Raw genomic sequence first — 26,605 nt, 5'->3', positions numbered from 1 at the left:
AAAAATTTTGATAATTTTCAATAGAATTTATATAATAATAATATAATCCCATGTGTTTTATTTCATACATTTAAAAGCCTTCTCAGAACGGGTCAGCAGGCTTCACCAGACTGATAAAATGGTCCATGACCCAAAAAAAGGTTAAGAACACATGCTCCATACTCATACAGGTCTTTCTTAAGCTGTGTCCAACTTTCATTATGGTATTCTTCAATTTATTTAACCTATATTTGAGCATCTAAACTATTTGCTATTCATTGAAATGCCTTCCCACCTATAAAGCCCACGATTTCCTTCAAAGGCCAACGTATCAGCCTTCAAAAACCCTCCTGACTAACCCTTTCCACGGTGAACGTTCCATGGCCTTTAACGCATACAATTTGTACCATGTTATTATATATTCATGAATTTGTAAAAAGCTTTTGTAACTGTCCCTTGTTTTATTTATATCTTACTTCTCTAATTAAACTGCAAACTCCCTGGAGGACAAAGGCACTTGTTTTCATTTGTATTCTTCTGTACACAGACAGACTACAGTGCAGTAGGTCTTCAATAAGTACTTTATTGATTAAATGAGATATTTGTAAAGTGCTTAGCACAGCGCTTGGCACTTGGTAGTCTACATATAAATGCTTATTCCATTTTCTTCCCTGTCCCTGTTATTGAATGAATGCCGTATGATTTCTGAATACCCCTTTGTGTACTTAACGGCAATAAAATTGTTCTTTTAGTTTTTCTTCTGTCTTTTCAACCAAATAATTGTCTGTAGTTGTGTGAAAATCTGTTAGTGACAGGACAGGCTATGCAACACTTTTGTTGCTGTCTTTCTGATAGTACAAATGTAAATCCTGTCATGTTTAACAATTTTTAAAGCACTTTCATATGTTCTCATTTGAGCCTTAAAACAATCTTTTAGGTTTTTACTTGAAGGTTTGATACAGAAGGAAATTGAGGCCTCAAGACCTTGTGAGTAATGGGTTGAACTAGAACTCTCAGGTACTTAATACTGATTCTATAAATTACGAAGCTGGGCCAGCTCTTACGACTCCTAGTCCAGGACTCTTTCTGCTATATTATATGTAGTTGCTCTCTGACTTACTCTGGACCTTTTAATAATTATTTTCCTTTGGATTTGTTTTTTAGATATAATTTAATTTGATTCTAGTTAGTATGTTCTAAACTATGTGTAGTACTATGATAAAAACTGATCCCTAATCAATGACTTTATAATATTCATTTTAAACAACTTCAATCTCATGTTAGATCTTTAATGTGATGCTTTTTAGTGTCTTTCTTTGACCTTGTACAAAGTCATTTAATTAATAGAATATCAAAAAAGGCCTTATAAAACAGATTTACCTGTAGTACTTTTATGAGAGTGTAATTCCTGAAGTCCAATGTATTTGGTGTTCCTATAAGCCACTAAATCTGTTGTATTTGGATAGCTATGCTTTCTTACATATTAATTGTGGTGGCACTTTTTATCCTTTAGAATTACTTGGCTTGATTTTCAGTGTATTAATGTCAGCTCATTACTAGAATTTATAAAGATAACTTTGAAATCTCATTTTTAAATAAATTATTGAGTTTTTTTTTACCCGACTTGTCATTAGCAACAAACTTTATTGTATTAAACAAATAGAATAAATAAATATTAAGTTGGGTATTGAGTACAAGTGCTCAATATAACAGTCCCTGCCTCTGTTTAAAAAAAAAATGTTCTTCTCTTCAACCACCCCTCTACCTTAGTTAAGCCAAATTTGGATGATTGTTTGATTTGTCTTCAAGAAAAAAGGATTAAAGAAAAACAGGATTACACAAATTATTTCAGCAGCTGATTAGTATAAAATGACTTACTGTCAGGACATACATTCTTCATTGCAATTTACACCAATCTTCTGGCTGTTACCCGTTGTCTTGACTTAGCCACTTGACTCTGATGACTAGAGGAAAGAGTTAGGTTTTGTGCAGCTCTGTCTCACTTAAATCCAGTTCACTAGCAAGTCAAGCATTACCTTTGTGATGTCATTTGTCCTATCGAAGAATCAATGATGAACAGCAGCAATAACAATCGTCTCTTGTTTGTTGAGTGAATAGTTGGTTATCATCTTTATAGTGATCCTTCATGTACTTTTGCTGACCACAGTGAAGACCATCAATTACTCTTTTCCCCTTCCCACTAGGGAGAATAATCCCAGTTGTCCATCTTTCAATCATTTCTGTGGTTTTCTAATATTACTAAGATAATCAGGTTACAATTTTCAGAACTAATATCAGAACAAGTTACCTGAGTAAAAGTCTAGCTGTTGCTGAGTATGATTCAGGTTATTATTGTCTAATCCTACATCATTCAGTCACATAAAATGAGATAGCTGGATTCAGTTATAGCTAGCCATCGCCATCGGTTGTCACTGGTTTTAAATTGCCAATTATCACTATCAATTATAAGTGTACAAAACCTGACCTTATAAACAATACATTGAAGCATATCATTGGTGTGTAAAAGCTGCTTATCTTTTAAGTCTTTATATAATGCCTGGTCATGAGCTAATAACAATTGAGAGAGGCAGCATGGTGTATGAATGATCATTTCAGGTTTTTTTTATAATTTATTTATTTTAGTTTTCAACATTCACTTCCATAAGATTTTGAGTTTTAAATTTTCTCCCCCTTCCACTTTCCTTTCCTCTCCCCAAGACGGCATGCAATCTGATATAGTCTCTACTTATACATTCATATTAAGCTATTTTCCCACAATTGTTGTAAAGAACAATTAGAAATCATGGGAGGAACCACAGGAATGAAGCAATAAAACAAAGCAACAAAGGAAAAGGAGAGCAAATAGTATGCTTCCATCTGCATTCATCCTTCATAGTTCTTTCTCTGGATGTGGATAGCAATTTCCATCCTGAGTCATTTGGAATTGTCTTAGATTGCATTGCTGTAAAAAGCCAAGTCTATCAAAGTCAGTCATCGCACAATTTGGCTGTTAAGATTAGGAGGGAAGCAGAAAATTGGGAAAGAATTTTTGCAACCAGTGTCTCTGATAAAGGCCTCATTTCTAAAATATATGGAGAACTGAGTCAAATTTCTGAGAATACAAGTCATTCCCCAATTGATAAATGGTCAAAGGATATGAACAGGCAGTTCTCAGAGGAAGAAACTAAAGCTATCTATAGTTATATGAAAAAATATTCTAAATCACTATTGATTAGAGAAATGCAAATCAAAACGACCCTGAGGTACCACATGTACAAAAATATTTATAGTGGCTCTTTTTGTGGTGGCAAAGAATTGGAAATTGAGGGAATGACCATCAATTGGGGAATGGCTGAACAAGTTGTGATATATGAATGTAACAGAATGCTATTGTGCTGTAAGAAAGGATGAGCAGGCAGACTTCAAAAAAACCTAGAAAGACTTATATGAACTGATACAGAGTGAAATGAGTAGAACCAGGAGAACACTGAATGAGCATTTCTTAAGCCCTTAATGTAAGGCAAGTACTGTGTTGAGCTTCGGGACTATGAATTAAAAAGTAATTGATCCTGCTCTTAAGGAGCTCACATTTTGGTTGGAGGAAATAACACTTAAAGGACCATTCAGCTTCAGGATGGATGGGAAAACCTAGAGATTCTTAGAATGCCTTGGTAAGTGGGATGGCAGTGCTCAGGTTTGTAAGCTATTGTGGTAGAACAGATGGTAAGGACTGATGGTCTCATCATTCCTAATTGTAGTCAATGATTCCCTGCTCGTCTAAATAGTATAGGTTGCATAAGAGAGGTATAACTCAGAGTGGCCCTGAGGGCCATGGTAGGGCACTGGCTGTGGGTTGCCTCTAAAGGAGGTCATCAACCTGTTGGGAGTGAAGGAGGGCCATTGGTAAGAATGCTCAGGGGAAGGGCGCCCAATGGCACCTACTCTGTTGGGTCCTCCATGGTCCAGTATGATCTGGGCAATTGGGAGCTATTAGAAAGGGAAGGGAGTGGAAAGGACACATGGTTTTTTAGTTAAATACTCAATTCATTGATTTGTTCTAGTTTTCTCTTGTTCATGAAGGTGTTTAGAGATACATTTTCCTCTAAAGACTTCGGATGTTGAAAAAACCTATGTTGAAATGTAACCTTGGATACATACTGGGAAAAATCTCTTAATCCCTCTGAGCCTCGGTTTCTTTTTCTGTAAAATGGGAATAATACCTGAAGTACTTAACCTTACAGGGTTGTTGGTGAGACAAATTAGTTGATAGATGTAAAGTACTTCATAAATTTAACTGACATTTAAATAATATTAATAATAATTATACTATTAATTCCTGGAAAGCTGTTTTGAAGACATTAGAAATGGCTCAGACAATCTCAAAAGAGCTTTCCAAAGGATTGAAAACAAAACTTTCCAAAAGAGCAGGTATACAGAATCCTACTTATTCCACCATTTTTAGAATTGAAATTGGACTTGATTATGCAGGTTATTAATGGAGTATGGTGCAGTGAGTGTTTTTTAGATCTGCCATTCTTTATTTCTTTGTTTGGGGAGGGGGGCAGGCAATGGGGCTAAGTGACTTGCCCAGGGTCACACAGCTAGTGTTATGCATCTGAGGTCGGGTTTGAACTCAGGTCCTTCTAAATCCAGGGCTGGTGCTCTCTCCACTAAGCCATCTAGCTGCCCCCTCTGCCATTCTCTGTATAGTCATATTTCAAGATACTGATAAACTTCTAAACAACTAAACTTTTGTAATATGGCATATGCTTGAATAGTTGATTTCATATGATTATGCTAGGACTTATGAGTACAGATTTGACACTGTGATGTTAAAAGTGACTCAGTAAAATCCTAGATAGCCCTTTTCTTTATAAGGAATGTGTATGTATAATTACGGTGAATATTCTACCTACCCAATTTTCCAATCCATCCACTCCTGCCTAGCCTATCTATATCTGCTCACGTTAATATTCCATCAAACGTTCTCTGGCTCTTTCATAAGTTTGATAGTCAAAAGGAGGCTAGAAATTACATTGGACACCTTCCGAAATGTTTAAGTCACCTTCATTCCAAATACCAAAATCTGAGAATACCCAAGCGATGGCTGTTTTACCAGTCCTGTGCTCAGCCACATTTTAAAGTCCAGTAGGTACTCTTTCTGAGCCATTGTGGTACAGTGACTGAGCATAAATTTGAGGTCAATACTGACCACTACTATTAATTCTTGTGATCTTGAATAACTCTCCCAACTTCTGAGCTTCAGTTTCCTCATCCTTAAAGTAAAGAAGCTGAACTAGAAAGCCTCTCAAATCTCTCCAAGTTCTAAATCTGTGATCCTCATGTGAATCCTCTCCCAAAGCTCATTGGTTTGGGCCTCTTTCCTTATTGGTGGAGATGAAGGCCTTGCCCTGTGCCAGAGCTTCAGTTCTCAGCCAATCTCCATTTTGGGGTGTTTCAAGCGAGAGTCCTCCGCTTTGGGATCACCAAGCTTCAAGTCCTCTTCAAGCAGCAAGTAGCTTCTGGCACCCCTGGCTTCCCACTTGGAAAGAAGAGATGGAAGAGGCTAGCCCCACTAAAGGTTGCTGAAGGAAAATTCTCTGGGAAGACATGAGTGGTGCTGACAGTCTCTCTCATGTCCCTATTCTTAGCTTCCTACTCTAGAGACTTCAGGAAGTAGTTCCCTCCAGTGAGATCCAGAACACTCTTTCTTTATAGAGCTGAGTTATCTTGCTCCCAATGGGAGAGTCCCTTCAGTCCATATTGTCTGGTATATATTCCCCTATGTATTACCTTCTCTGATTTCTGTTTTGTTGCAATTTGTATAAATGGGCTTCTTTGTTATTCTCTATATGTTCATTATGGAACTGGTATTAGATGGGAAAGGGTGTCAAGATTTGGATTGTAGAGCTTGGGGTCTCCCCTTTGCCCTAAGTGACAAAGCAATCAGAAATTAGATGGAACCTAATCGTATTCCCTACACAAACAATCTTTAAGGGAGCAGGAAAAAAATAGTTTTAGCTTGGTGCCCCTCTTTCTGAGGAAAGCAGAGTGATAGCCTCCCGCCCCAACCTTCTGTTTCCCCTTTGGCAGGAATATCTCCGTGGAAAAGGGGTGGGGGGAGAAGAAGCTAGAGATATCTATCTGGCCTTCCTTCAAGTCACACAAGGACAGCGCTCTTGCTCCACATGGAGCCTCACTACATACATGGGACCCATTCTGCTCTTTGCCACACTATGAAGAATTATTCTGACCATCAATTTATCTGACCATCAAAAGTCATTTCTGGAAAAATTCCACTACCTCTGTCCGAAGCAAACCTGCCATTGTATCAGAAAAAAAAAACCCAACAGAAAAACACTTGATATAATAACAAAATACTTCAGTGAAATGTAGCATGTGAATAGCATATCTCCACATTTGGAGTTTCAAAGGAGGAGCATTTCCCTTTATGGGATGCCCCATCAAAACATGGACTAGAGTGAGGGTTGGGAGGTGACAAGCAGAAACAAGGTTGGTAACTAAAGATCCTGCTTTGAGTCTAAGTCCTCTCACTTGCAGAAAACATAAAGAATTTAAGAAATATTTCCTTTTAAAGGTTTGCAAAGAGGGGCAAGCCACAGGCAGCATGTTCACCTCCTTCCCCTACTTGGCTCTCTTTTTTTTTTTCCCTGGGTTTTGGGGGTTTGTATATGTACCTATAAGGTATAGTTTATAGGCTCTCCTGTTAATAGGAAACTTGTGCTTGCCTGATAGTATAACAATACACCTCCACTCTTCTGGGATTTCCTGATAAAATCAGTGTCCGTTCTTCCTCCCTTGTATGTCAACCACTGAAGCAGGAGTGTGTGTACTGTGAGAGCAAAACCTCATCTTAAATTTCTGCCTGCTGCCATGTTAATCACACCAAATGAGTATTTAGAACCCCCTGGATTTTCTTTTATATAAAAGGGAAAGAGGTTCACAAGTAATACTAATAATGATAAACTGGGAATCATTTATAAGGAAACAGCCTCCCAACTTCGTGCAATGGAGACTAGGGCTGGCTTGATCCCCTAAGTTCAACCCTCTCCTGAAAAGAGAAGATATTGTCCACTACCTCACCTGGCAGATAGCTAACTTTGAGCTAATCTGTGTTTAACAACCAAGTTAGGAAAAAAGCAGAGCTCCCTTTGGCTAATCTCACCAACATGTCCCATCAGTTCCAACTCCAAGGAAAGCCTCACTCCTTAGCTTCCAAACCTCATCAAGATTACTAGAGTAATTAAAAGATTTCAGAGGCCTCTTTTGTGGCAGAAGAGAGGCAGCTATCTGCAAGCCCCTTAACTCGGCCTTTGCACACCCTCCTGAGTGTTGGGAACAAGATGCACTGTGAACTCTTCTGGCTTCTCAGAAACCTCCAAAACAATCCCAGAAAGACAAATTCAAAAGGCATCACCAATAGGTGAGCTCTGAGATAGTGTCTGCCAGAGGCTCCTCCCATTATCCTAGCAACACCGTCTGGGCAAGGAGCTATGGAATATAAAACCCAGGAATACAATTTTATTTATTTTTTTATTTCAAATCTCCTATGACTCTGCCACTCCCTAGAACTAGCATTTTATATTTTTCCTCTCTTTCACTGCCAAACTTAAAAAAATCAGCCATAAGTCATTGTCTTTACTTCCTCAAATCCCTCTTAATTTCTCAAAGCCTTCCAGTCAGGCTTTTGACTCTACCTTTTAACTTAATGTCCTCTTTGTAAGGTTATAGATAATCTCTTAATTGCTAAACCAAATGACCTTAGTCAACTGACTAATTGAAATGACCAGTCTTGATCCGAAGAACTGATGATAGACACACCTCCCTCCTCTCAGTAGAGAGGTAGGTAACTACAGAAGTAGAATATAGTACATGCTTTTAGATGCAGTTATGCCATCAGTTGGTTTAAAAGTTTTTCTTTGTTAGAATAGAGGATTCAATGGTGATAGTATGGTTAAAGGAATGAAGGATTCAGGATAAAGGACAGTCGAACTGATACAGTTGAAGTAGTTCACCACAGTGTTAAGATTTGGAAGGAAGAAAAGTGAGGTGGGGTGAAAATTGGGAAAGCAGGTAAGGATGGAATGACCAGAAGCTATGATGAGGACAAAGGAAAGGTTTAGAGTTCAGGTACAGGGAGAGAGAGCCTGTTAATAGGTCTCTAACCCCAATATCTCCCTTCTCCAATCCATCTTCAACATAGCCAGCAATATAATATTTCTAAGGCAAAGTCCTAACTGTGCCCCTTGCTCAGAAACTTTGAATGGCTTTCCAGAGACTCTAGGATAAAGTATAAATTCAGTTTGGTGTTTAAGAACCTTCGTAATCTAATTTGAACTTACTTTTCCAAACTCTATACTTGACCCGTACAAGAACCATCAGCCCAAATCAACTGCTAGCAGTTCCTGAATTGGATCTTCCCTCCCCCATCTCTGTGTGTTTCCTGTTCCTGAAATTCATTCCTCCTCACTTCTGACTCTCAAGATTCTTGCCTTCTTTCAGGGCTTAGCTTTGGCAACACTTCTTCTGTGAAGACTTCCCTAATCAAACCAACTGCTACTAATGTTTTGCCCCCTCTAATTATCTTTTATTATACCTGTTTTGTATTGTTTTGTTCCTTCCGGGCTCCCTCAAGGCCAATGTTGTTTTGTTTTTGTCATGATAACCCTAGTATACAGTTCCTTCCTAGTAGTAAGCTTAATAAATGTTTGTCGAATCAAATTGAAACCAAACCCAGGCCTTTGAATCCAGAAACAGCATTCTTTCCACTATGCCATGCTGCTTTTCATTCCCTTGTTTAATCTAGACTAATAATGATCTGTAAATAATGACAAAACTTCAACAATAGCTCATATATATAATTGAATACATCATATTAATTGCCAAAATACAATGAGAAAAATATATTTCCGTGGATCTTTTCTCTCGTTTATATAGACGCTCTCTTCCATCAGTACAGAACTCAATTCCCTTTTATCCCATGTTTCCATCCTTTTCCATGCTGTCCCATGCATCTTCTACAGAAGCAATTATTGTATGTGTTCTTATAGTTAGTGGTTTCCAGTGTTTTTTTTGTTCCAATGACTTTTACCCCCAAAATGCAGTAAATTAAAATTTACATTATGAAGGTATAATAACAAAATATACATTTTATTCTACCCACAATTACAGAAATACTAAAAAATGATAATGATAAAATATTTACAAATATTCTGTTAGGCATTCTTTAAGAATTAAAAGAAGTAATCCAGCAAGTCATATGTTTACCATTATTTGTAAGACTTAATATTAAATTTATTTATTTTACAAATTCTGTTGAATAAACATTTTAGTGAACTAAGTTACAAAGTTGAAGAAGTTTAATATATAATAATAATATACAAGCCTAATTTGGTGTTGGTCTTTTTGGTTCGAACAAAAGTTTTCAGTATCTATCTTATCACAGACAAATGCAGACTTAAATCTGTTTTTTAATCAAGTTTATTTCTATTTTTAAATAAGAATAAAGTAGAAATGCTCACTCATAAAAATATGTGGTAGAAAATAGGAGAATTCTATAAGCTTTTTTCTAAGAGACAGAAATTCATTTTAAAAAATGTTTAGTCACCTAACCAATCAATGAAAATGAATAGGCTTTTATGATATAAAATACTTTTCTACTGGCTAATGACAAGTATTGTGTTAAATGATAAATGTGCTTAAAGTTCAATTGCATATATTACTTCATCTTTAACAATGTTTATATAAAAACTAACCTTTGTAAGGTAAGAATCTGTTCAGACAGAACACTTCTACCTTCTACCACTGGCACACCAGCCATCACGGTTAAGATATAGCCAGCCCACCTCCTCTTCTGATCATATATTTCATGGATAATATGCTTTACATCATTAACTGTGCAAAAGTCATTATTAGAAATATGCTGCAGCCTACTTATACCCACCAAGAGAGAAAACCCTAATGTAATAACTGATATTTATATAGTCAAGGTTTACAAGGTAAAGACATGATCTCATTTGATCCTCAAAACAACCTTATGAGTTATTACAAATATTGTACCTTTTAACAATTCATAGGATCATAGTTTTAAAACTTAGAGAAATTTTAGATGGCCAACCAGTCCAAACACCTTTATTATTTTTTTTAAAAGATAAAGAATCTGAGATTCAGAGAACATAAGGGAGATGGTCACACAGGTGGTGAATGGCAAAGTCAGGATTTGAACCCAGCTCTTCTCACTCCAAATCAAATGCTTTTTCAACACTGTACTATATTTGCTTCAAATGATCCTATTCGATTAGAAATATATAGCTAAGCCCAGGACTGAGAACATAGTAATCACCTGTGGATCCCCAGATATGAGCATTTGGATTAAGAATGGTCTGGAGCCAGGGGTGGGGAACCTGTGGCCTTGAGGCCACACATGGCCTTTTAGGTCCTTGGATACAGCCTTTTGACTGAGTCCAACTTTTACAGAACAAATCCTTTTATTAAGGGATTTTGTTCTGTGAAATTTGGATTCAATCAAAGGGCTACACTTGAGGACCTAGAGGCCCACATGTGGTATTGAGGCTGCAGGTTCCTAACACCCTCCCTCCCTACCCCCCCCCCGAATGTTTGAGAAAGTAATCAATATAATTTACAGGGGGTTTTTTTACTATCAAATTATCGCAGAGCTAATGTAATTAATATGAACTCTTATGGAAGCATTTACATAAACAAATTTTGGACAGACCAATCAGATCCAAGGGATTGCCTCAGAAATAACTGATGGATAAGAAAACTGGGTAGGTAGAACACTCACCATAATCATTTCTGTAACATTCCTTGAGAATAAAAAGGCTGGCAAGATTTTATAGTCATTTTTGACATTACTGTCAAGTATATACTCATGAATCCTAGCACAGTAATGTGGACGAGATGACAGTCATGTCATCACTATAGTTCAGTGGTTCAGAAATATGGAAAACAAACTGACTTCTACATTGTGTGTAAACCAGACCCAAACTTTAGTGCCGATAATACTCATCGTTATCACTCAACACTTTCATGCAACTTTAATTTCTAAAGAGAATTTTTCTCACAACTTCCATGCATTATTATCCCCAAATGTACATTATAAAAGCTTATTGATTAATCATCGGAGGCATCGTGGTCCAGTGGAAAAGAGTACTGGCCAGCTGTGGAGTTAGAAGATCTGGGTTCAGATCCAACCAAGTCACTTCGCCTCTCCGAGCCCCAGTTACTTTACCTGTGTAAAATGCGGGGGGAGGTTGGACCGAATGGTTTCTGAAGACCTTCTAAGCACTAGATGCATGATCGTATGATTAAATAGATGAGAAAGTGCAGACTCAGAGAAGTTTCTTAAGCTTGGTCTCAAAACGAGTAAGTGTTAGAGCAGGGGTTGGAACCCCAGTCTCCTAATTCCCAAGTCCAACTTTGTTTCCATTTCACAATGCTGCTTTATGGATAGCAATTATTGCACTGTGCTGCAATACAATGATGCCCTCAGGGCCTACTATGGTTTGTTTGGTTGTTTGTGCTTAAAATAAATGGCCTTAAATCACTGGGCTTGTTGACTTCTTATCTTTGCTTTTTAAAAGGTTTTATATTCTTCCTAAATGTCAACTGTCGCTTCATGTATCTTCATGCCATGCCACTGCCCCCATCCTCCAAACTTTTCCCCCTCTGCTTCCCCCGCTTCCCTATGACTTCATTCAACATTTCTGTGTCTTCCTAAACCAAAACACCGCTCTTTAGCCTCCCCCCTCCCCCCATAAGTATTTCCTCCACCATTAGGATGTAAGCTTCTTGAGAACAAGGAGTGTCTTGATTTTTGTATGTCTGTCTCAGTCCTAAGCACAGTGCCTGGCACATAATGCTCAATAAATGCTTTTCATTCATTCAGTTCTTAAAGCTATCTGTTTGCCTGCCAATGATAATGAAAAATAATAATATCTGGCATTTTTATGCCACTTTAAGGTATATAAAGCATTTTATACACATTAACTCATTTCATGACCTTTTCACTTACAATAAGCTGTGGGCCAAGAAACCAAATAACCTGAATATTCACTCTACCTCAGACACAGAGTAGGTAAAGTGTTGGACTTGGATATAAATCTACTTCAGAGACTACTTAACCATGTGATCCTGGAAAAGTCATTTGATCTCTGAGCTTTAGTTTCTTCCCTCATGAAATGTGAATAATAAGAACACCTCCCTAACAGTTTCATTTTAAGGATCAAAGGATTTTTTTTTTACATTCTGCAAAATCTGGAACCACTATAAAAATGTGAGCTGTTATTATTTCATTTTTCTCATCCTGTTCAGTGGAGTTCAGATAGAAATGGCCTAGGGACAAGTCACTATACTGATCTTATTCTTTTGTGTTTAATGTTTGATAGATAATTGCACAGGTAGATAAAATTATTTTTGTTGTTCCTCTTTCTAATGGAATGAAAGTCTTGGGATGTAAACTTGTTTTCTCTAGATTCAGTGAAGTGGAGAATGCTTCAGCTATAATATGTATTTCTTACTGTTCCTGCATGATTTTAATTTCTTTTACTGTCTATATTTTTAAAATTTAGAAGTTATGAGCATTCAGTATGGTGATATCTATTTAAAATGTTATTAAATTTTTGTAGGTCAGTGTTAGATAAGTGTAACTTTGAGCAATGGTTTTGTCAGTAAGCATGCTCCAATTCCAGTAGTTTACTTGTTGAGTTCTCAAAGGTTGTGGGGAGGCGGTTGTACTTGTATTATAGAAATATTTTTTATCTGTTCCTTTATGAAAAATAGGCAGCTTCTGGTGTATACTTCTAACTCCATTGGTATATTTGGTAGGTGCTAAAAGTCTGCTCTATGTTGTACAATTTCTACCATTTCTTTGCAGAGTCTACACCAATCAATAAGTTCAGGGCCCTTATGAATGAACTTCCTGTAATTTCTGTTTAGTTCCTGGAAGCAATGTCCAACTCACTGGATGAGATTCCATGGAAGATGAATACTCTATGTTCAAGGTACCCCTTGGATTCGTACCTCTAAAACTATCATTCACTAGCTCTTGCAAATATGCTTACCCTTAATAGTCTGGTAAAACATGATAATTTACTGAAATAGTGTAGTAAGAAAAGTAGCAACAGAACATCTTTCCAATAAACCTGGGGCACACAAATACACTTAGTACCAATTGTGAGAATGGATAAATGCCATGTTCATGAAAAGAGAGGCACATACATAGAGCGACCAGAGCAAACATGATGAGAGGCACACACATGGGGAAGACATGTGGCCAGGGCATTGTAAGAAGAAACAGTTCACAGCTCTGGTGCTGCAGGACTGCTCATATTGTTGCATTGCTATTGCTGAGCTCATTCTCTAATCTCTGATGGATGTTGCTGTACCGCACTCTGCAAGATGTTGGTCTGCGGGATGTGGATACTTGATCTCTACCATCTCTAAGCATCTGGCTCAGTTGGAAATCCTTAGCCAGGATGTTGCTAAAAAAGAGCAGGAGCTGTTAGTTGCTTTGGACTCCAAGTAGGATGTTACATCAGGAACAATGTGGACTGCCTTCTTCCTTCTCCAAAAAAGTAAAATGCATTTGGAAATCTCTCACTAGAAGATTCAATGACTAGAATTTTTGAACTCAGGAGCCCTTGAAACAGGAGTTACCCACAAGGAAACTCTGAGAATTGGTGCTATCTTGGAAATCTTTCTCTTCAAGAGGCTAAATTCTAGGATCATGGTATGTAGGGGATTTGGAATCCTCTCTCCTCTACAAAGAGGATTGAGGTTCAGGAAGTAATATCTTTCCCTTCCCTTCTCTTCCCTTCCCAGGCTCTCTGCAAACATATTGTACTTCTGCCACAAGGCACCATTCATTGTGGCTTCTTTTAGTGAGTGGAGAATTTCCCTCTTCTCCCATCGGTACCCACGTGGGCATGGGCGTGCAGCACACACACATGCACCTTGCTACATGCACTATGCAAGAAACTCAAGAGAAAAGTGGGAAGAAAGAATGACTTCTCTGATCCACCCCTTTGTATTCATATCATGAACAGTCTCTGTTTTTGTAAACAAAGTCCACCTGACTCATTTGCTTAATGTTTCCTTTTGACATACTACTATGGATGGAGTTTATGCACATATTGAACATGAAAGGCCTTTTCATTCTGTTCTTAGATCTCAGTTGTTTCACAGTCTCCATCCAGTGGTAACCTACTGTTATGTTTGATCCAGGGGTGTATCTGTTATCAGCGTTATTATTGTTCTGTGAAATGATGTCTGTTTGTCCCAGAAGTACTTTTGTAAACTTTTGACTATTATGCAGTGGGAGAACATTTATCAGTCCTTTTTGATGAGAGTGTTAATCTTTTTATACATACTTTGAGATGGTGCACGTTAAATTTTGTTAGTATGTGAGTGTTGATTTGGATATTTTCTAAATCCGTTTTGTCTATTTTACTATTGGAAAGGGGGGCGTTAAGATTGGCATTGCAAGAGATGTTAATTGGTCTAAACATAGTCTTTCCACTTAATTTTGACTTTAGAATGTCAGTGAGTCTCTTAATATGTACAACCTCAACTTAGTTTTTTATGACTTTGTATTAAATGTATCTTGCATGTAGAGAACCAAATATTTCTAAGTATCACTCTTATTCATTGGTTCCATTTGAACTGATTCATCTTCAAATTCCTCAAAGCTGTCATCTACGCCATGGGCCCCATGAGTGAGGGAGTAAGCAAAGATTTCCAGTCAAGTTAATGTACCCTATACTCTGAGACCCTTACTGTAGCACAGAATGCTGGACAGGAATTCTCAAATGCCAAAACACTGTGCTCCAGTAGTAATATTTATTGGCAAGGCAGCCTGTTTAACATTGTGTAATCGATCCTGAGAATCAAAGAAATAGTCAGAACAAAACAGGATTGCAGGATGCCCCTATTCAGAATTTTTGCCACAGATGGTAGCATTGAGAGGTTAAATGATTTGCCCAGGGTCATAGACCCAGTATATGTCAGAGGCCAAACTTGAACCCGGGCCTTCCTAACTCAGAGGTCAGCTTCTCTTTTCATTATAGCTCACTGCTTCTCTTCTGGCATGTTGTAGGAATTTAATAAATGTTTGTTGAATTGAATTCATTCATTAAAATTGCATATAAAGAAAGTAAAAATGATATGTAGACACTAAATTTGAGCCTAAGGACTTTTCCTTGCCATAAGAAGGAAGAAAAACAGTAGCCCTGATGTTGGCATGGGCAAGTGAGCAAGCTGGGCCTGAATACTCTCCATTTTCCATCAGTAGCTCTGTTTGTTTCTTCTCCCCACCCTCATTTTTCAGCTTCCTTTTCTATGTTGTTTTTCCCCCAATTCGATTGTAAGCTCCTTGAGGGCAGGGACTATCTTTTTCTTATTTGTATCCCCAGCACTTAGCACAGTGGCTGGCACATAGTAGGTGCTCAATACGTGTTTATCAAATTGAAGGGAAGCATCCCTTGGTGATCTCATGCCCTTTGAGAACAGTTATTAAGCATGACCCAAAAGCCAAGTGGTGAAAACGACTTGATCCTACCCTCTGTGCTAATGAAAGGGAAAAGCTTACACTGAGCCTTTTCAGGGTACCACCAAATCTCCTGAACCTGGGGCCATATTTAACACAGGGATCTAATCTACATTCATATCTGCTGTCATTGAAGAAGCCCTTTCACATTCCTCGGTTTATTACCCTTGCTCACAGACCAGACAAAAAGGCCCCTACTCTCAGGAATATCGTTAGCAGGACCAAGGCCCATGTTTCTGAATCCCACAGAATTAAGCCCCAGGGATTTACACAGAAAGACAGACAGTGCTATAAACCCAAGACTCTCAAGAGTACATTAGTTCTTCCAGCTCCCTGACCCTCTCTCATTCTGCTTCCTAAGTAAATCATCTCAGTTGTGCCATGTACTTGTACTGGCTTTTTGAGAAACAAGATGGATAGTCTCAAGACCACCAACATCAGAAAACATTTTGACACTGTCTTTTATAAGCATGCTTTCAATCACAGGTGCTGGGAAGGAATTGGAAGCAGCTACCCTGTGGTGACTGCCTAAGTGGCAGTCAACCCTACGTACAATAATAGGTTTAAAACATTCTGCCTCCACCACTCCAATACACAATCATATCATAGGCTTGTCCCAGTCCCAGCCTCCAGCACCTAAACTTGTGTTACAAGGTCTCCTCCTACTATTGTGCTTAGTACAGAGATGATAATGATGATAAATAATAATAATGGCTCTCATTTCTATAGTGCCTACTACGTGCCAGACACTGTGCTAAGCATTTTACAAATATTACCTCATATGCTCCTCACAACAGCCCTGAAGAGCTCCATGCTGTTACACCAAAGGTTTGTCCCACGTTTTCTACCAAGTTCTTTCCTCTTTCCCTCAGGAGATTCCTGTTGTTTAGGCTGGATATTCCAAGGGTGTTTTAATTCATAGACTTTGTAGCTTTTGTTTTGTGCAGGCTGCGCAAAGCCTTTTTTCCTTGCTTTCTGATTCTCTGATTCTTACTATATTCTGGTTAGGTGAGATCTGGATAATGTGATCCAATATAAAAAATTACAAAAAAATAGAAATATCAAGATTGTTGGAAGTGTGAAGTTTGAGGTTTGCCTGAAGTTTATCTTACCCTAGAACATAAAGTACCAATTTAATATGGATGCCATTAGTACTTTGTGATATATTGGTAGGTATCATCTGTAACAGAATCAAATTCAATACTGTAAACTATGTATATCCCTTTTTTGACAAGTTTTCAGAATTCTCTTTTAAAAATGAATGTTAAAAATAAATAATGTTTTGCATTATTTCACATGTATTACTATGTCTATTTGCTCACCTTCCCAATGGGTTGGGGGTGGGTAAAGGGACAGTGAGAATTTGGAACTCAAAATTTTTAAAAATGAATGTTAAAAATTTTCAGGCTTTTTTATTTGCCGATATAAATGTTTATTCCCTTGCCTTCCCTTACCAAAGTATGAATGAGAAATGCATTTTTGTTTGACCCAGGAATAGCACTTCTAGAGCTTATATCCCAGAGAGATCATACAAATGGGAAAAGGACCTACATGTACAAAAATATTTGTAGTAGCTCTTTTTGTGGTGGCAAAGAATTAGAAATTGAGAGGATGCCTATCGATTGGGGAATGGCTGAACAAGTTGTGGTATGTGAATGTGATGGAATACTATTGTACTATAAGAAATGATGAACAGGCTGACTTCAGAAAAACCTGGAAAGACTTGTATGGTCTGATGCTGAGTGAAGTGAGCAGAACCAGGAGAATGTTGTACACAGTAACAGCCACATTGTGCGATGACTAATAGTGATAGACTTAGCCCTTCTCAGCAATACAAGGATCTAAGACATCTCCAAAGGCCTCATGATGGAAAATGCTACCCACAAAGAAGGAAGAAAGAGTTTGAATGCAGATCGAAGCATATTATTTACCATTTCTTTCTTCTGTTGCGTTTTGTTTCCTCTTTATGGTGGTTCCTCCTATTGGTACTAATTCTTACAACGTCATTAATGTGAAAATATGTTTAATAGGAATGTATGTATATGGCCTATATCAGATTGCATGCCGTCTTCGGGAAGGAGATGGGAAGGGAAGGGGAGAAAAATTTTAAACTCAAAAGCATATGGAAGTGATTGTTGATAATTCAAAATAAATTAATAAGAAAAAGAAAAAAAGATGCATTTTTGGATATGAAGAACATGGGACAGTGTCTTACTTAACTGTACTTATGTAATGCACAAATTCTGTATCTTTATTTTCCCTTCTTCCTTCTTCTCTTCCTTCCTTCCTTCCTTCCTTCCTTCCTTCCTTCCTTCCTTCCTTCCTTCCTTCCTTCCTATCTATCTTTTTTGGAAGTGGGTGGGGGAAGATGGGAAGGAGAAAAATGAATGCTTGATCATTTAACAAATAAAATATTTTTTAAAGAAAAAAAGCCCCAAAGCCCTACGTGTATAACTGGATTACTTCCTTTTCCAATCATATGTTTCCTGGGGACAGCTAGGTGGCACAGTGGATAGAGCACCGGCCCTGAAGTCAGGAGGACCTGAGTTCAAATCCGGGCTCAGACCAAACACTTGATACTTACTAGCTGTGTGACCTTGGGCAAGTCACTTAACCCCAATTGCCTAAAAAGAAAAAAAAAATCATGTTTCCTGGATGCTACTTCTCATATCGCTTGTCACATGCAGGCAAGTCATAGAGTTATACTGAAGCCTATTTACATCTACCATGTACCTTTTCATTGCCCCTTGGGTAACTCACAATTTTTATGAGTTGCATTTTCTCTATACAGGAAGTTCCTCAACTGATGCATATGGCAGTTCATCTATTGACTTGTCTTAGGAAGTTGCCCAAGGCTCAGAGGTGTTAAGTGATTTGCCCATGATCACATCTAATATATATCACAGACTTGTACCCTACCCAGTGCTTCCTTACTCCAAGACAGCTATTCTATGTGATGCTGCCTCTTTCGCTGGTAGAATTTGGTCTTTGAAAAAAAAATGGACTTCAGAGAAGAGATAAGAAAATGCAACACCCTTCTTTCTTTGCAGAGGTGGTAAACTAGGAATGTGGAATATTTCACATATGTCAGACTAGGTTGATATATTGGTTAGTTTTGCTGAAATGCTTTATTAAAATTCTTTGCTGAAAGGGATGATTTACTCAATAGAGGATAAGGAAGGATATAATTGGAAATGAAAGGTGCAGAAAAACAAAGAATATTGGCAAATATTAAAAATTTTTTAAAAACCTAAATGATGGGCTTTTCTGTCAGAGCGGTTTGGGATTGTTGAAAACATTAAACAGTTTTAAAAATGCAATCTAGCTTGTTATCTTCCTCCTGTTCATTTATAGACTCATCTTATTGTCCATCTATAGTGCTTCTCTAAGATAGACAGATAGATACTTATGGACTATGTGAAGGAGTGGTCATCCAACTGAATAGCATAGTCTGGACAGACATTTTTCATTTATTTAGTTTTTCCAGTATGGATTGGCAAGCCTGTCTCTTCTGAGGGCTTGTGGATATTGTTGAGCTTTCAGGGAGATGGTGTAATCAGCAAAATATTATTCATGAATAGAAGGATATGGAGCATCTCATCATCTATACATAGGAAATCTGTCTTCCACTTGAAATGCAATTAGAACACCCTGCACATCAGGAATAAGCATTTTTGGTTACCATATGACTTTGTTTTATGCCTCAGTTGATACTAATAATAACAGTATTTTTGAGCAAAGTTATTTCTGTCATAGTTCCCGGCACATAGTAGCTGCTTAATAAATACTTATTGACTCTGTAGTTGCATCCTTTCTTCCCCTGTCCTGAAAACGTAGCTCGGCACTCTAACTCTTATTATTGAGGAAGATGGGATTTTTTTCCTCTCTCCCTATACTCTGGCAGTAATGGCAACAATTCACAAATGTCAGTGAGTAGATGGGCTGTCCTAGAAAACCCTGAACTAGATCACAAAGCTCTAGCTGCCTCTTCTGCTTTGTTTTCTTTCTCTGAGCATTGATGAGAATAGTGATCCTGAGGGATGTTTCCAGGTTTAATGGTTACCTTATGAAGTCACTGAGAGGTCTGAGTGACTGGCAGCAGGAGGCATTCCCTGTAACTAGTATAGTGCTCTTCAGTGGAAAAAAATTAACCACTATAAGGAGGATAAACCCAAGCTATGCCATGCCCTCATTGGCCAGAAGATGTGGACATTGAGAGAGTTGTTTGGACAGTGCAGAGCCAAGGTGAAGATAAAATGGATGTTTATTAGTTCCACCAAGTGTTTCATTTTTTAATATTTTAAATATCAACTTTTCCCAAGAGTACAATACAAGTTACGGTTTACTTTTTCGTGTTTTGTCTTTAGCTGACACACAGTAAGGGCTTAATAAATGCTAGTTGGTTTGACTTGATTTTTGTATTCTAATCTTTTCTTTTGTAGTGAAGTAACTAAATAGCAATCTTATGCCTGATCTACTTTGTACATTGAGTACTTTTCTCAAAGGAACCCTTTTGGTGATAACCAAGACCTAAACCATAACTAAGATTTAGATGATTTTCCTCTAAGGCTAGTTAGTGGGGTCATAAAGAGCCAAAGACATGGAGAAAAGAGCATAACTCCTCTCTTTAGAGGTAGGTTCTCATGGGACTGAATGACTATCTAACCTTAGTCTAGAGCCAAGGTCCCTTAGTGGGTGAGGACATCCTAAACTGCCTGTCCAGTTAGGTTTTGTTACATCAACACAATGTATAAATCATTAACAATTTTAAAATCTGCTTAGAAGTTATGGAGAATTCTGATTTACTAATTATACTGATATTTGAGTCTTATATATGATTTGTCTTCAAATGTTGAAATCAGCATAGATGTTTATACAGTGATTTTGTCCTTATGAGGAGGCAATCAATAAACATATATGAAGCACTTACGTTGTGGTGGACACTGGAGATAAAGAGACAAGCAAAAGAGAAGCAGTCCTTGATCTAAAGTAGCTCACATTTAGTGGGGGATGACAACACATAAAAGGGAGCTCAAAACTTTGAACAAGGGACAATATACAATAAAATCTCATGCCATAAATGTTTATTTACAATATTCTTGATTATAGATAAATTTTCATAGAAAGTACCATTTATCCAGTGACTGACCATTTTCAGATATAGTTGGAAATGTTATGGATGGCATGATCTAATTCACTGATGTGTTAACATCATATATTACATAAAGCTAATTAACCATCTTGTGCTCAATGGTTGTACAACAGATTGTGCTCATGAATACCTGGGAAAAGTCCGTTCTTTCCTTGAAGAGATCACATTTCAAGTTGTGTAATAGCCATCAAATGGCTTGACAAGCCAAGTAATTATGTCAAGGATAGATATTGAAAGAGACATATCTTTAGTCTTTTGATAGACTCACAATTATGCCTGTATGGGTGTGCTGTTACTATCATGGCACTCCTACCGTTGCATTCAGTGGTGCCCTCAATGACTTGAAAGAATTAAACATATAGTGACCAAGATTCAACGTGTAGAGAAAAGAGTACAGCCTACCATCTTGCTACAGGCTTTATGGATTAGTCTCTTATTTCCAGTAAAACACCCCATTAATCTTGATTTAAGCTTATCAAACAACATAGCAACATCTTTAAAATTATATATAATGATTTATTTCTCCCTTGAAATATAAACCATCAACACTAGGCTGTAGCGGCCTTAAAATGTTAGCGCTGCAAGTTTATAACTTTTGAGATATTCTGTAGTTTGCAGTGAGAAGCACTATGTATAATAAAATGTTGAAAAGATGTTCTCTTATTTTGCAACAGGTGAGTGGACATTTTTACATGAGCCGTGCAAAGACAGCAATACAGGTAATAAGATTTTGTTTTACTGTTAATGCTCATTCCTACCTCCACTTCCAGATTTTGTGAGTGATGCTGTTTTATGATATCCAGGGTCTCCTACTAAAGAGTTCTGTTGTCAGCTGTTCATTAGTTTGGACAATAACTTGTAAGCTGAGGATTTTTTAAGTCAATGGAGAAAAACAATATGTTCTGTTCTTTGTTTACTAGTAACTATAAAAAATAAACCTTTGTACTTACTTTCCAGAATTACCTAAACAGCCATGTCCACAGACCCAAGCCCTACAACTGAAACTTTTTTTAAGCATGAAAAAAAAAATAAACTTTTCTGAGTATTTATCAACTTCTCTGGCTGATTTGTATAATGTTGTTATACTATGTTAATTATTTTATGTTATATTGCATTGTATTGTATTGTGATATATTATATAGTATCATATGGCATATCAGTCATATCAATCATATAATCATTGAGATTAGCCCAGAAGTAATGTAGGCCAAAGTAGAAAATAATGGGATGCTCCCAAGAATGAAATTCTAACTCTATGTGCCCTTTGACCCAGCTATATCTTTATTAGGCCTATATTTCAAAAATATCAAAAAAAGAGGAAAAAAGATTTATATATACAAAAATATTTATAGTAGCTGGATGGCACAGTGAATAGAGTACTGGGCTTGGAGTCAGAAAGATCTGAGTTCAAATTCAGCTTCAGACACTTACTAGCTGTGGCATAAGCAAATCACTTAATCTCTGTTTGCCTCAGTGTCCTCAACTATAAAATCGAGCATAATAACAGCACCTACCTCCCAGGAAGGTTGTTGTGAGAATCAAATAAAATAATATTTGTTAAGAGCTTAGCACAATGCCTGGCACATAGTAGGTATGTAGATAAATCTTTATTCCCTTCCCCTTCCCTTTTCATGTTAGCCCCAAATTGGAAGCTGAGGGCTATCCTCCTATTGTGGAATGACTAAACAATTTGTAGCGTGTGAATGCACTGGAATATTATTGTGCTATAAGAAATTATGCAATGGAAAGTTTCAGAAGAAACTGAGAAGATCTTTCTGAATTGATGCAGAGCAAAGTGATTAGAACTGGAACTATTTATACAATATAACATTATGAAGAAAAACAGCTTCAAAAGAACTCTGATCAATGCAATGATAAACCACCATTTCAAAAGAATAAAGATTAAAACATTCTACTCACCTCCTAACAGAAAGGTGATCAAATTAAAATGCAGAGACATACATTTCCGTTCATGGTTGATATGAGAATTTGTTTTGCCTAACTATATAGCTACATATTGAGAAATTTGGGATTTTTTTGTCTTGTCTTGGTTTTTTTTTTTATTTGTTTCATTCAAATTTGTTCAGTGAGAAGAAATAATGGGAGGGATAGAGTGATTTTTTTTTTAGTTAAAAAATGAAATTCTGAAGACACAAAGAGAAACAATTTGATAAAAAAGGAAAAGGGTGAAATTATGTGTATAAAGAAACAAAAACAGATACACAAGAAACTCATTGATAAAATTAAGTAACAGAGGATGAACACAAAGCATGGAACAGCCCTGAGAAAATAGTTTCAGGAAAGCTAAAACATACTAAGTTGAAGCTGGTGATGAATGTTAAAGATAATACACATACACATATATATATAATATATGTATGTGTGTGTATTTATATGTTTACATACATATATAACATATATTTACATGTAATATAAAATATATTAGAAATATATTGAAATATATATGATAATCAAGTATGGAATAGGACTGCTTCTTAGAGTGATTATTACAGAAGATGGAGAAAAGGTAGAACTGCTCAATTTCTAATTTGCTTTTGTGTTCTCTTTCAAGGTGAATGATCTTTGGATTGAAAAAGCACAGAATAAAAAATGTCTACTAGCATACTGAAGCCCAAGATAGAAAGAAAGAAGATAATTTTTTAAAAATCTCACTGTTGATTTTAAGTTACCATGCTCAAATGAACTACATCCCAGGGTAATGAAATCACTGGTAGGATGTAATTGTGGAACTACTGTCAGCAATCTTTCAAAGACTGGAGGAGACATGCCACAGGATTTGAGAAAGACAAATGTTCTGATTTTCTAAAATATTAACAATAATAATTATATATCATATTCAATGTAATATAATATGTAAATATTACATGTAATATAATAATTATAATAGCATTTATATAAAATTTAAAATTTTGCAAAATGTTTTGCTAATATTATCTCATTTAATCCTCACACAACTCTTGGAGGTTGGTATTCCCCACTTTACAGATGAAGAAATGGAGGCAGAAGCTAAGTGACTTGCCCAGAGTCCCTAGGCTGATCAGGTCATCTTTGATTCTTGGCAAAGTCATAGGATGTATGAGTGAACAACTAACAAAGGAAGCAGTAATCACAAAATGTCTTCATGGCTCATCAAGAATAGGCCATCCCAAACTAGTCTCATTTCCTTTTTAACAGGATTACTAGACTGGCAAATCTGTGAAATGCTTTGGATATAGTTTTCTTGGTTTTTTTGTGAGTATTTTACATGGTTTCTCCATGCCATTCTTGTGGACAGGGTAGAGAGGAAAGAGGCAAATGGACATATCTGGAGCTGGTTGAATGGCCAAAACCAAAAAGAGGTCTAATTCAGAGCCCCTGGAATCTATTCTTGACTTGGTGCTATTCATTGTTTTGGTCAATGACGCATAAAGGCTAAAGTAGGGTTCATATCAAATCTTAACATTACACAAAGCTAAGAGAGTAAATAATGCCTTGGAATAGAGAGTCAAGACCTTAAAAGATCTGAACAGGATTTAACACTCAGCTAGACCTAATATTAGCTTAAATGTAATAGGGATAAATGTAGAGTCTTACATGGGTTCAAAAAATCAACCTCACAAGTACAAGAAAGGGAAAGCATGTCTAGTCAGCTGTTTACCTAGAAAAAATCTGGGGCTTTAAAATGGACTGTCAACTCAACATTAGTTGATGATGTGCTTTGGAAGGCAGGTAGACTAACCATTTCTAATGATTTGTTCAATAATTTTCCTGCAGACACTATTCCCTTCTCTTCTTTAAAAATTGGGACATTTTCCCTTAACAGTCTTGCAGTACCTCTGCCATTCTTGGTAATCTTTTTGATTGGTATATTTTGTTCTTACCTCACCTTTATTTCTCAATTTATCCCTTCCTCCTCTCCTTCCCAGAGAGATCTCCCTTATGTTAACAGTGGCTTCAATAGCCTCACCCCCAGAGACTATAGACACTATTATTATAGCTTTAAGAGGCTTTGAAACCATTCAAATCTTGAACAGTGACAGTTGAATGGCCCTTCCTTGAGGAGTCTGTGAAGAGATAACTTATCTGTGGAGAGACTGACATTGTGGTGAGATTATGAACTGGCATGGTGGAAGAGAGACTGAGATAAAGTATGCAGAGAAAGAGAGGGAGGAGAATTGATTTCTTGATAGAACTATTTTAACTTAAATCTTGTAAAGAAACATAAGAAGAAATCTTGAAAGGCCTTAGCTGCTCTTCTGATAAAACTGAATGGTAGGACTATATTCCAGAATTGAGGAGGAGTAGGCAGTGAAGTTGATGATTAGTGGTAATTTTTGCTGTAATGTTTCTTATACTTGAACTGTTGTAAGTAATTATTTGTTTGTTTTATTATTTGTTAATTTAATAAAGTGTTAATTTAATAAAACAACTCTGATATTTAATTGAAGCCTAGGAGATTAGAAGTTTTGATATACATATATACATATGTGTGTATATATATATATATATATATATATACACACACATATATATGTATAATCTGAGCAACTTTTTATGGGAAATAAGTTTCTCCAGTTTATTAAATAAATGACATTTAACAGTTTGGGGAGGGAGCTCAGTACTGATTAAGTGATGAGAGAAATATAGCAATTTTAGTCATTAACAAGGAAATATCAAAACAGACTCCTGGATTACCTTAGAATTTTGGATGATGTAAATAAATGTCAATGACACTAATCACAGACTGGAAGGCAACCACTCCTTCCTTGCCCTCACATGCTTTCATGGTTCAATCTACATGTAAAAGTCTTCTTTGTCAAAAGTTGAATGACTTGTCAGTGCTTCACATAGTCTCAACATCAAACCTAAACCAATGGGGTACTGGCTTTAGAATTGTGCCTCCAATGATGTCTGAGACCAGAAGAGAACTCGGGTTTTCCTGACCCCTAATATAGTGCTTTATCCACTATTCGCAGTGCCATCATATTGCTTTTCTGTTTCAGCTTACTTCACTTTGCATCAGTTCATATAGGTCATCATATGCTTCTCCATAGTCCTCCTACGATTTCTTAGGGTACAATAATGTTCTATTATATTCATTTATCATTTGTTTAACCATTGCCTCATCCATAGGCATCAACTTCCCACCCCCGCCCCGTACTCCCAGGTCTTTGCTTCTATAAAATATTCTACTGTTAATATTTTTGTATATATATGGGGATTTTCTTTTTAAATTTGATCTCTTTGATATGTTTGCCTAGCAGTGGAATGTGTGGGTCAAAAAGAAAGTACCTTCACATAATTCCAAATTGTTTCCAGAATGATTGGGCCACCCACAGCTCCACCAACAGTGTATTACTGTGACTGTCTTTCTACAACTCTTCTAATATTGACTATTTGTTTATTTTGTCATCTTTGCCAATTTGTTGGGTATGAGGTGAAATCTCAGTTTCAATGTTCATTTCCCTTATTGTTAGTGATTTAATAAATATGTAGAAAAGGAAGCTATGATTCTAATGGGCCAGAATGGCTTCATAAAGAAGTCATGCTATATTAGTGTATTTGCTATTCTGACAAAGTTACTAAACTGGTAAATCAGGAGAGATTGCAATTAATACACCTACATTTTGGAAAAAAATTTTATAGTCTCTCATACTATTATTGTAAACAGATGTGGGCTAGATCAGTGCTTCTTAAACTTCAACCCACAGTTTAAGAAGCACTGAAGGAGCAGCAAATAGAAAAAGTTTAAGAAGCCCTGGGCTAGATGATATAGTTGGATAGATTTGGAATTGGCTTCTAATTCAAAGAGTAGTCAGATTAAAAGACTAGTCATTAATGGTTTAATGTTAACTCGGAAAGAGAACTCCAGGATAGTATCTCAGGGA

The 26,605-nt window shown here is 36.8% G+C and overlaps 1 protein-coding gene across 1 annotated transcript in view; it reads left to right on the top strand.

The window, feature by feature from the left end:
- LOC144456534 (uncharacterized) overlaps positions 1-25,157 on the top strand; it is a 28,632-nt gene extending 3,475 nt beyond the window's left edge. The window contains exons 3-4 of the mRNA XM_078151751.1: positions 21,392-21,436; positions 23,290-25,157. Of these exons, the coding sequence (XP_078007877.1) occupies positions 21,392-21,436; positions 23,290-23,346 (102 nt within the window). The 3' untranslated portion in view covers positions 23,347-25,157. The remainder of the gene's footprint in view (positions 1-21,391; positions 21,437-23,289) is intronic.
- The last annotated feature ends 1,448 nt before the right edge of the window (positions 25,158-26,605 follow it).

The sequence above is a fragment of the Phascolarctos cinereus genome, unplaced genomic scaffold (genome assembly GCF_003287225.1).
Source record: "Phascolarctos cinereus isolate Bilbo 61053 unplaced genomic scaffold, phaCin_HiC Scaffold_4;HRSCAF=312, whole genome shotgun sequence".
NCBI classification, from domain to species: Eukaryota; Metazoa; Chordata; class Mammalia; order Diprotodontia; family Phascolarctidae; genus Phascolarctos; species Phascolarctos cinereus.
Note: the sequence above shows the minus strand (reverse complement) of the source record. Positions and strands in the feature narration are given on the sequence as shown.